The sequence below is a fragment of the Seriola lalandi genome, unplaced genomic scaffold, assembly GCF_002814215.2.
Source record: "Seriola lalandi dorsalis isolate HSWRI2012SDOR001 ecotype SW California unplaced genomic scaffold, Sedor1 jcf7180002054885, whole genome shotgun sequence".
In the NCBI taxonomy this organism is placed as follows: Eukaryota; Metazoa; Chordata; class Actinopteri; order Carangiformes; family Carangidae; genus Seriola; species Seriola lalandi.
Genome location: NW_019525437.1, coordinates 2,879,445 through 2,891,883, shown reverse-complemented (window position 1 = coordinate 2,891,883; position 12,439 = coordinate 2,879,445). Strand labels below are relative to the sequence as shown.

Sequence of the window (12,439 nt, the reverse complement as noted above, 5' to 3'; positions counted from 1 at the left end):
GAGCATAATCAATAAACTACCTCAGACACTGTTCATTCTTCGTGATAAGCCCAGTTTGTGTTTCTCATGTAGCCTACAATTTGCTACTCATACATTTCAGAGTACTTTTTACTTCATTAAGTTTATTTGACAGATTAAGTTACTTATTAATTTTCAGTTTAAGATTTTAAAAACACTATATAATAACATCATAAAACAAAACACATTATCAAACATTAAGTCATTAAAGGTGTCTAGTTGTTGCAAGCTGCAGACAAGCAGTTGCAAGCACTGAATTCCCATCAGATAGTTTAATTAAATATGTGGTGACGGCTGAAAGAGGTAAAATTATCCAATAATTCACAAATATGTTAAAGATGAATGGAAAGTCATAATAATGAATACAAATTTGTGCAGCAGAATTATGTATTTTCTTCTTTACTCTTTCGTTAACAATCTCACGACCCTTCAGATTTATCTTGTGACCCTTTGGAAGGGCCCCACCTCTAGGTTGGGAGTCACTGGACTGAACTACCAAACAGTATAAAGTAGATAAAACTAAAGGGAAATTTTCCTTTGCATTGCTGCATCAGTATTATATAATTATATAATTAATAGTTAATATTATAATATGGTCATTAATAACATATAAATCACAAATGCCCTTGAAGTGGTTATTACTTATTACTACATTGTACACACATATATATTTATATATCATAGAACTCTGTATCCTTACTCAACTCACTTTAGATATTTAATATTACAGAACTAGGACTTGTCTTACTATTTTGAAACATTGCATTTACATTTACAACAAGAAACACACAAGAACACAAGAAAAATCAGGGACACAGGGACGGCAATGTCACGCAACATTTCTTGGAGGAATGCAGTGGGTGAGAAGGAGCATAAGATTTTATGATCGACTTCAAGTAGATGGGTGCAGACCCAAAAGTCACTCTAAAGGTAAGCATTTTAGTGACTTGAATTTGATTTGGGCGTTCATGGGTTACCAGTGGAAGTCGATGAGTAGCGTAGTGACATGTGCCCTTTTAGGCAAAGATGAGATGGGCTGCAGCATCCTGGACCAACTGTTACATTGTCACTGTGCATGAAGGAAGGCCTACTAGCAGGACACTGAAGTAGTCAAGGCGCAAGATGGGTGGCATACTAAGCCTGGTAAGGCCTGATTTTTCTTATGTTGTATAGAGCAAAGCGGCACAACCGAGCGACAAATGCAACATGGTCAGAGGATAGCTTGTTCATTAATCATGACATCCATGTTTTGTTGCAACATTGGTTGGGGTAAGAGTTCAAGAGGTGATTTTAATATTGATATTGTGATGGACAGACTGATTGTCCCGGATGACCAAAGCTGGCGTTACTTCATTCATGTGGATGTGTCAGAGTGACAAGTCAAGATCTGTGCAGAAACCGCGGGGTCGTCAGGTGGGAACGACAGATATAGTTGAGTGTCATCTGCATAGCAGTGATATTACAAGCCATGCAAGTGGATAATTGGACTCCAGGAGGTGCTGTATATTGCAAAGAGAAGGGGTCCCAGTACCAATCCTTAGGGCAATCCTGCGGGGAAGGAATCGGATGAGAGCATTTGTCCTTGCCATGTCCTTGCCTGAGCAGTGGTTCACTGTATCAAAGGTTGCTGAACGGTCCAGCCAGAGACGACAGAGTCATTTCAGTGGAGTGGTCGCTCTTTACACTTATTTGGATTAAGGAAGTCATTCCATGAGAGGAATTCTGAGACCTGTTTGATACACAGAATGGAAGTAGTGAGACAGGTGGATAGTTCTCCACTCATGCAGGGTCAAGTAAGGGCTTTCTGAGCAGAGGAGTTAGTCCTGTCAGATACCTAATATGCCTTCTAGTTTCAACTGCTCTTTCTATGAGTCCTGATTTTTGAGTCCACACCTTATGTGCTCAGAACTGTTAACAACAAATAGAGGATCTAGCTTATAGGGGCCCCCTTACTGTAAAGGAATTTTCCAGTGATGCACGCATAGATGATCAGTATAGACGGCACAGAGTTTACTTGAGGCCCTTAGGTCAGGCTGTCACTAAATCTTACAGGCGGAGACGCTCAGGCAGCTGTATCTCTTTGGTGACAGGGCTGGAGACAAAGCTAATAACAGAAGACCTGGGGTGGTCAGTAACAAACAACTCTCTTATGTAACCAGCAATATGGGCATGTGTAAATCAGGCTTGCTTGTTATGTTTAAGTAACCAATAGAATGCCCACACATCCTCTGTGTGCCTGAGATATGACCAAACATGGGCATGAGTTGTTTTCTGGGCATATGGAGAACTGAATAAAGACTAATCACAGGGCACCATTCAGGTAGAATTGAGTTGGCATCATGCACAGCAACATGTATTGATGATACCTCTGTTCTCCTTGGCCAAGCTTCAATCCTGGGTTCCATCACACTTTCTTCATTGATTCCTTAACCATCCATAATAAGAATCTCCCCTATCACTTACCACTTGGCCCCAGGGACTGTGCCTTTTAGACCCATCTGGTAATGGATGCATGCCTGCAACTTCAGCACGCCCAGGAATCCTCGATAACTTGACTTTACAGCATATCACACCATCTCTAAACAAAACACTGAGGATGTCTTTTTTCAGAGGTGTGGCTCGAGTCATGTGACTTGTGCTCGAGCCAGACCTGAGTCATGAATCTAATGATTTTCTATTTGACAGAATTGAAGAATGCGTGCAGTTCATCTTTGACTTCAATTTGTAGCATGAGTAATGACTGCACTTGGACTTCAGCCTTTTGACTTTTGCCTTTTACTTTGCAATGGCTTGGTATGCCTGAAGAAACCTCAGATTATCACATTCAGATGCATTAAGACTAGAATAACACACCAAGGCACAACAGTTTATTTTGCTTTTAAATGTTATAAAAACAGTTTATTTGACAGTAATAACAATTTAAAAAAAGAGAAATGTATCCATTATTTCTGTAAATTCACTAAACCAACTGTCTGTAGGTTTCTATTAAGGGGAAACGAAAGTTCAAATCCAGTGCTTAACATTACATTGTTTACAACAGCATAAAAGTTGAACATTAATGATTTTATGATGCTGCGCCCAAAGCAGCAACTTACATAAAGAGCAGAAAAACAGAGATTTACATTTTGAAAACTACTGAGACCGGCTGGACGATGAGGTGAGTTGCTGCTTCATCATATCTGTAATAAATAACATTAATATGTTAAATATCATGGATTTAAAGTCTTCACTCTGTTCTCCTCTTGCTTTATTTCCTTAATGCCATTTCTTTCTTTGTTTTGTAGTTTCTTCCTCCAACACTTCTTTCTTTCTTCTTTACCTTTTCATTCCTTTCCCACCTTTAGTCCCCTTTCTTCAGTTATCTCCGTGTTCCTTTTTATTTTCTTCTTTCCTTCCTTGTTTTTTTTTTCTATCTCCCTATGTTCCTTCCTCCTTTCCTGTTTTTTCTTGTTTCTGGAGTACCATTTCTTTGCTTCTTCTTTCCTTTCTTTACTTCTTTACTTCCTGTATTCATTCTATTCAGTTCCGTTTCTGCAGTTGTCTCTCATTTTCCTCCATGATATCTTCCTTTCTCCTCTCGTATACATCCCTTTTTTCATTAATTCCTTATTTCTTCCTTCTTTTTCATCTATTTATTGTTACTTAATCTGTTTATTCCTTCTGTCCTACCCTTTAGCCCTTGTTTTACATTTGTTACCTAATTCTCTTCTATTTATTTCTTCTGCCCCCCTTTCCTCAATTCCTTCTTTTCCTAATTTGTTTCCTTATTCATTCCTTATCTTGCATTGTTTCATTTTCCTCCTTAATTCATTCTTATTTATATTTTCTTCCTCCCTCCCTTTTAGTTTCAGTTGTTCACTTTTAACCTCTCTGATGGATGGTCTTGCATCAATTTTTACTATGTTATACTGTATTTTTCCTCCATTATCATACTTTCCACCTCCATCAATTTTTTAGCTCTCCCTTCCATAACCTAAACAGTGATTATCCAATCATAGCGCACCACAGAGTACATTATATCACTGTACTATAGTATACTATACTGTACTGTACTATATATATTATACATTATACTATATTACAGTAAAAGGAAGTTTTTCCTTGCCACTGTCAGCAAGCGCTTGCTCTTGGTGGATATTGTTGGGTCTCTGTAAATAATATTATAAAGAGAAGTTCAAGACCCACTGTATCTGAAAAGTGCCTTGAGATAAGTTCTGTTGTGAATTGGTGCAATACAAATTAAACTTGACTACTATATATGTGATGTAATATACCTAATTTTTGTTGTCCATCAGTGCTGTTCAGACTGAAACAACACTGAAGGCCAAACTGGAGGCCCTGCAATGCCACTTCACCTGGGATCTGAAGACCACTGGGTACACACTTTTCCGTCTCAGGGACAACCTGGAGGACATTGGCACGGAGGAGGGAAACAGTTGGCTGGGTCACACTTACAACCTGGAGGGGTACATTCACTACCAGCTGGGTTCCATCGATAAGGCCAGGAGTCTCTTCAGCAGGGCTGCAGAGGCCTTCCGCCAGATGAGAAACACCGTCTCAGATGAGGGTCCCTGGTTGGTGGTGAACTATGGGAACAAGGCTTGGTTGCACTTCCATCAGGGAGAACAAGCAGAGAGTCAGGCTTGTTTGTCAAAGGTTGAGGAGCTAATGAAAGAATACCCATCTCCATCGCAGGACGAGCTCCATCCAGAGATCTACGCTGAAAAAGCCTGGACTCTGATGAAGTTTGGCCCAGACAAAAAGCTGCTTGCTGCAGATTACTTCCAGAGAGCCATCAGGATGCAGCCGGACATGGTGGAGTGGCAGACCAGCCATGTGTTAGCATTAGTAAATCCCTTTAACCACAGCAACCTGAGGGATGACATCTTGGAGAAAATGAAAATCGCCAAGGAACACGACCCAGAGAACTTGTACCTTGCTGCTCTTTACCTTGAAGCTCGTGCTAAAAAAGGAGAACAAATTGAAGGTGAAGCTCGTGAGCTGGCCATAAGGGTTTTGAGAAAGCCAGTTAGCAGCTACAGTGGTATTGAACCATTACTAAGGGTGTACAGAGTCTATTTATCCAACAATGAGGCTATTGATTTGGCAGAGGAAGCTCTTGAAAGACATCCAGACGAACGTTACCTGAAGAGGCGTGCAGCAATCTGCTATGAAAAAAGAATCTTCTCAGACAGTGACGGTCCCCTGGAGAACAGCATGATCGACAGAGCAATCAGCCTACATAAGGAAGTGATTTCTCTCTACCCTGACTCTTCACTTAAAAGAAAAATATATCTTGCAAGCATATATGCACGGTCAAATCACAGCCAAGAAGCTGACCAGATATATGAGGAGCTGCTTCAAAGTGATCTGGATCCTGGAGGGACTCAGATGCTTTACAACTACTATGCAAAACATTTACATTTCATTCACCAGAGGATGCACGAGTCGATAAAGTACCACATGAGGGCAGCAGCGATACCGCAACAATCTTTCCTTCGTGAGAACAGCATCAGCATTCTGAGGAGGATTAGAGACAGAAACAGAAACCGGATGTGTGGAGAAATTGAGGAGTTTCTGGCTAATCTGCAACTCTAAGAGCCAATTATGAAGAGGGAACATTTAGTGTAGTGTGCAGCTGAGTGCTTGTAACAAGACTGGATCTGAATCCAGAATAATGTAGATTTTAATGGCCTGAAAAAATCTGTACAAACTCATTATTCTTTACTCTGATATGTATATTGTATACAGATGTGGAAAACTTGAAATAAGTTTATTTTTGGGGAGAGAAACAATCTAATAATTGTTAGATTTCGGTCTCACAATGATGAGATTTCACAATTTTGCGTCAATCTATATATCGATATCTATATCTATAGACTGTAGACCTAAATCATCCCATCTTTGCCTCAAATGCTTTAATATCTATCTGAAGACCCTCAATTCAGATAAGGACACCCCTTAAATATGTTTACTCAATTAGATTTTACTATGTGATCTGCTGAAAAAAGGTGATGTCACATATCATTGTGAACCAATCAGAATTTAGCAAAATTTAGACTGAAATCTGATTAAATGTCTGTTTTTTCCCATTTTTACATTAGAGATTTGACTGTTAAACTGTTAATAAATTGTTATTATTGTCAATAGAATGTGTTTGTTTTGAACTTGGACTTGATGACTATTGCTACTATTTATCTATAACCAATTTGCATACAGTGGATCACTGACTGCTTGTATGCCAAAGGGGCAGCGCATGGTGACGAATCAATAGAGAATTTATCACCCAACTCGGCAGTTCCCTTTTAAGCATCGTTTTTATTTTCTGTTGCACAATTTTTGGTTTTGTCTCATTGCTTTCATTGTGTTGTTTTCATCAGACAGGTGAATATATTGAAGCTTTTAGCAGTTTAAGAGCCTCATTATATCCACCAAGTGGAATGATGAATGATAATGGTTCTCTGTTGCTGCTGGATGTGTAAATAAATAACTGTCCACAACAAGTTATAAACAATATCACAACCTGAACAACCATACAGGCTGTTTTTTTAAAACCTCTAATACGACCTATAGGAGTGTCTCCTGAAATACAACCCTACGGTGGTAGGCATACCGCACCTTGGTTGTCATGGTTACAATAATACACATGCCAACTTTATTGAGAGTGGCTTACCTACCTTTGTCGCCATGGTTACTACAATAATTTGATTGGCTTTGTTAGGTTTTGGAAAACATTCGGGGTTTGGTTTCAATTAAGGACTTACTCAACGTTAGACAGTATATGGTGTCATGGTTACAAAACTGCTACTTCCACATGGGAAGTGAACACCTCTCTCCTGTGTCATATTCATCCATCCACCACAACCGCCTCCTGACATGGACTTTGTCTCTCTTTATACTACGTCACCGCACTTTCCTCTTTGCTCCTGTCATAATTACTACGACCACTAGATGTCACCTAGCAACAAAACATAACTATGGGTCATAATAACCTGCTGCACAGATGATCTATGGGCTCGTTTTTTACAGCTGGACAGTCTCCAATATCAATATTTGATTGCCGAAAAGTTTTGTATTTTTTATTCTTGGCAACTTTTCTATCGATGAACCTAGTGGTCAAACATATATCTTGTATGGTACCAGTTACATCAACAGGTATGGTTAAAAAAAATTAGCTATCTGGTGGTTTGAGTGAACAGGGAGGCCTGGGATGGAGTCAAACTCCCAGGCCTGAATTATGCACTGATAACAGTACAAGCAAAGAGGCAAATGCAGTGTGGAAGACAGAGCTTGTACAGTTCATTCTTTATTCAACAAAGAAACACAAAGGTTACAACCAAGGGTCAAAACCAGAGAACGTTCAAAACAAGCAAACAAATCTGATGGCAGGTAAATATACTGAGTTGATTACAAATGGAAAACAGAAAACACAAGGACAGGAAGTAAAACTAAAATAGAGTAATAAGGAAGAAGAAAGAAAGTAATTTCAAAATAACACAGGAAGTAATAACAGGGAGTCAAGCATTGACATTATTATTGCTTTCCACCTCTGGAGACAGTTGATGGTGAGTAAAATAATGAAGTTCGATGCTGAACTGACAACATCTCCTCCAGACTGGTAAATATGTAGCTGTTAATGCTAACGTTAGCTATGTAGCAGTAGTAAAAACAAATACCTTAGGTCCTTTAACTTGTTTGTTTGAACTTTACCTCTCAGTTGTAAAACACTGTGATCTTTGTTCTAACAGGAAGTAACAATGAGAGCAGTGAGACCCAGCAGCAGAGGAAAAGCACTCAGTGTGACGGTCCGGGCTGAATTACAGAAGCTGGTTCCACAGCATGTCGGTGCATCGATGAAGTTACCACCATCAATCAAAGCGGATCCATTTTTCACATCAGGAAATATTCCACACACGTTTGCAGACACACAGCCATAAAAACGTTGAACGTAGTTCTTATTTCTCACTGTGGACGACAAAGTCATTGCTGTGTTAGAATACAGTTTTAAATGAACTTTTAAAAATAATCTCAGAAAGAGTAAATGACACGTGAAGGAATCAAGAACATGTTTTGTGAGCCAGTGTGTGATCAATGTCTAGCTCACCAAATACAGCACTGCAGCGGTCCTCTACACCCACACACTCCACTGTGTGTTTACATCCAGCACTTTGAGGATTGACACCTTTAATATCAGTGCAGCTGAGACACTTAAGGCCATTCTTTTTTCTGTCTGGAACAGGGTATGGAGCTGAACAAGAGAGATTGAAGAAACTTAATGAGACTGTGACAAAATAAAGATGTTTTACCTTCTTACTGTTCTTCACTGTTTATGTACACTGAGCCAAAACCCCAAGAATCCAGAGATATCCTTTAGGTTCTTGTAAGAATCTGGATTATATCTGGAGATTGTTCGACACAACATCTTACAATACCGTCACACCCGAGCATCCAGTCCAGATTTCATCATATATGGGATCACAGTTTGAAACATCTGGGCAACTACATCTCTGGAATCTGGGGTTTTTTGCACAGTTTATGTATGATGTACTGATGTTGTTTTTTATATTTTGTTGTCTACTTACAAGGTAAATCTTTATCGTTGCAGTTATCTTTGTTGCAGCAATGAACAGATGCAGTAACAGTCACATAAACCTTACTGAAGGACATTATCTGACCCTGCATATTGCAGACAGAAGGTGGGACACAGGACCATTTGGTTGAATTATATGTTGGTTTTACTGGTGAATTTACTAAAAAAAGAAAGCAAAATTTATGTGGATGAAAAACACTTAAACCAATAAAGAACTCTCACCTGATATTTCATAAGTAAATGACATGAGGAAACATCCGATTTAATTGTTTACTTTTTACCTTGAGCAGTAAATGTTGCACACAACTCATCAGCAGAGTCACAGCTTTGTAGGACTGGTTTGACGCCTGAGTAACCTGTATGGCATTTGAGAGCTTCAGCTGCAATGAGGAACAAAGAGAAAATATAAACAGAAATATAAAAAGTTATGATGCATACATGTCTTAAATGAGTGGTTCACAATCTGTCAAGTCTGTCTTTCAACAACAGTCTTGTGCTCCTATGATCACTGAAGCAGCTTTTTATTCCTCCATTCAGGCAACACACAGAGTTGGAGGAATATTGTCTTCAGCTTGTCCATCCGCACGTCCATCTCATTCTCATGAACACGATATTTCAGTACGCCATGCCTTGACAGTACTTCTTCAAATTTAGAAAAAAAAATTTGACCCTATCAATGCAATATCTCAAGTAATCAAGCGAATGCCTTCAAATTTGGCACAAATGTCAACTTGGACTCCAAAACGAACTGATCATGATTTTGGTGGTCAAAGGTCAACGTCAGTGTGACTTCATGAAACACTTTTTAGCCATTGCTCAAGACTTCACACAGCAATTATGACAAAATCTCACACAAATGGTTCATATTTTATATGACATGTCAGCGCACATCTTAACGTGTTAAAGCAGGCACAATGCCTGCACTACACAAGCGTGAGACGTGTGAACTATTTTTTCATTCATTTTCAAAACACCTGCTGATGTCATATTGATATCATACCAGCAACATCACATAAAACTGACACCTTCCACTATAGTTACTATGGCTAAATCTGAATATGATAGATATAAAAAAAAATGTTAATATATTTTTAACTATTTTGGCAGCTGCATTTGGAGTCAGTGACATTTTAATGTTTTCTGTCAAAAATAAATGATAAATGATTTAACAATGAAGAGAAATCCAACAAGCCAGTAACCTGCAAACTATATGTAGAGAGATAGAGCTGCAGCAGCGGAGACACAGTCGGCGTGAACACACACGCGTCCTTTTCCGCAGCAGCAGGTCAGTCACATCAGCTGCCGTACTCAAAATGGCGCAAAGCAGTGTGTTTCCGACGTAATTCCCATTTATTTTAAATAGTGTCTTGCTCATCTAGTTGTACTTACAGGTTATCTGAGTTGTGATGTTGTCGTGTGGATTTTAATTAAGATACAGACTATGACAACAATAAATACCAATAAACTGAAATCAAAATGTTTCCACCTCATTGTGCTGAGGTTTGAAGTAGCTTGGCTTCTTATTATGACACACTTACTGTGAAAGAACATAAAGTATGAGTCCGTCTGTCTGTCCCCAATATCATCTGTGTGCCTTCTAATGACTTAATGTACAATTTCTAGGTCGCCCCTAAACACATCTATTCCCTGTCCTACCAAGTAAGTGTCTTCTTGATACCACATATGTACAAAATATGTAAACAGTCATTTTCAGACTGTAATATAAAGCTTTGAGGTTCTACAGGTAAAAAATGAAACAAACGTTTTGCACAAAAGTGTGCAGCATCTTTGGTGCTGGAATGATTTATAACTAATTGAACCACTTATTGTACATGATTTCAAAACTTCATACTTGCATAAATCCTGAGTCAAAAGTGAGGAGCTACCTGTGCAGGAGAGCATCCAGCTGAGAGCGAGAGACAAAATCAGCTTCATTGTGATGAGAGAATGTGCAGATTACTGGTTCTTCAGTGGAGCAGCACTTGCACTTTATAGAGTGAACATTTGAAACAGGAAATTGCCTACCTGACTTTCAGCGTGGGAAAATCAATGTACAAACTGAAGCATTCATTGTCAACATGTCAGCCATCAGGCCTTTTCATTTTTGAACAGGCCTTGTGGTAAGCTCGTACAGTTTCGTCTTAGCAGACCACATCCTTCCGCAGTGTGAAAGCACTCACTGCCCTCCCCTCTATGTAACTCACTTCTCCTCTGTGACCTGATACACATTTGATCTAAAGTGAAACCTGGTCCCTCACAGCCGCCTCTCTGTGTATATGGCTGCTGGGATCACTGACGTGTTTGGTGCTCGGTGGGTTTCCTGTTTGTTTAATCATGGAGGTGGCTGATTAGAAAATGGTCACATTGGCCGGCAGACACGGACAAATGACACAGGTTGATTTATTTTATCCACTTGGTATCACTACTTTACTATGCACACTTTAAGACAATCAATGAAACAACAGTTGATTCCAGACAGTGGCTTTATTAATCTGCAGGCTGCTCTTAAATGCAGCATTTTAGGCTGCAGGTTGTTTCCAGGAGATTTGGGTCCCACCTGTGCAGAGTCTCTGATCACCTGCGATCATTAACTGGAGTTGGTGTAGTTCACCCAAACACATCTGCTGGGCCTGTAGTAGCAATGTGACACACTGATTTGAATAAAAACACCACTACAGTTACTTTAATACTGTCCCCTATGCTGTCAGTTCCAGCATTCTGCATCAACCTAAGTCTATAAGCCTGCACATACTGTGTTTACTAAGCTCTTGAGTGTCTGTCCTTGTGAGCTGAAGCTGTTCTGTACAATGCAATTACAACAATACAGAAGCTAAAGATAAAAGGCCACCAAGCAGTTACAGCATATTACTGTAAACAGCACACACAGAGTCAGTATCATCAGTAAGCTTCATTACAGAAATCCAAAGATTATACAGTAAAAATAACAACATGAACTAAAACATTCCTGGAGAAATTTTGAATGTGCCTGCTGATTAGTGCACAAGCCGCTTGGCTCTCGAATGCTGTATTTTTGCAAATGGATATGAGGCAGCACAGCATTGTAGCCAGACACCAGATGTGATGGTGGCATACCTGTATGTCTGTGTGCTGGTAGGAACTACTGAACCTTTCTACCACAGAGCCTCCAGTTAGCTCCTCTTACCTAGTTGAGGGTCTTATTTTGGAAGTGAATTTCCACAATTTGGAGATGGTGTTTGTGTGTGTCTGTCAATATGTGTGTTTTGTATGTGTGGCAGTAGAGCTGCCTCCAGTAAGCTTCTCTTACCAGGTTGAGACTCTGATATATAAGGTGAATATCCATAAGGGGGAGATGGTGTTTGTGTGTCTGTCAACATATGTGTGTGCGTGGTGGTCGGAACAGCCCAGGCTTAAAGTGATAGTTGGGGTTATTAGATGTTGGGTTGTGTGAGGTAGTCATACATTGTCAGAGCCATTATAAAATCTGAAAACGGTCGAAAAATAACACAAAACGTAAACTGCGATTTTGTGAAAACCATAATAGTTATCAAAATACTGATTTGACCCGTTTCAAGTTTCAGGCATGTTTCTACTTTCAAGTATTATGAAGCTCCAAAAGGGGGTGGGTTGGGTCATATAAGCTACTGAAGTCAAGGTGTGCGTGTCTCTGTGCCTGAGCTCCAAAAAATGGGAGTCCACTTTACTTTTGGGGACCAAGATGCTGAACCAAACAAGCTTAAAGGGATGTTTGAGGGTTGAGACTTGGATTAAGTATTCAGGGAATTAGGTTTAGATTAGGGTCAGATAAAATGGCTGTAAATGTGTGTTTGTGTGTGTGTGTGTGTGTGTGTG

At 39.5% G+C, this 12,439-nt stretch overlaps 1 protein-coding gene and 1 long non-coding RNA gene across 2 annotated transcripts; one reads left to right on the top strand and one right to left on the bottom strand.

Annotated features, from left to right (window-relative positions):
- Positions 1–3,118: 3,118 nt before the first annotated feature.
- On the top strand, positions 3,119–6,170 carry LOC111671600 (interferon-induced protein with tetratricopeptide repeats 2-like). The gene is made up of 2 exons (XM_023428726.2): positions 3,119–3,175; positions 4,314–6,170. Exons 1-2 carry the CDS (start codon positions 3,171–3,173, stop codon positions 5,614–5,616), a joined length of 1,308 nt encoding a protein of 435 aa, XP_023284494.1. The 5' UTR covers positions 3,119–3,170; the 3' UTR covers positions 5,617–6,170.
- Positions 6,171–7,308: 1,138 nt separating this feature from the next.
- On the bottom strand, positions 7,309–10,747 carry LOC111671601 (uncharacterized). Its single transcript, XR_002761959.2, has 5 exons — positions 10,495–10,747; positions 8,890–8,988; positions 8,601–8,756; positions 8,123–8,266; positions 7,309–7,983 (listed from the first exon to the last, which is right to left on the bottom strand). It is a non-coding gene; the product is annotated as an uncharacterized LOC111671601 (long non-coding RNA).
- Positions 10,748–12,439: the final 1,692 nt, after the last annotated feature.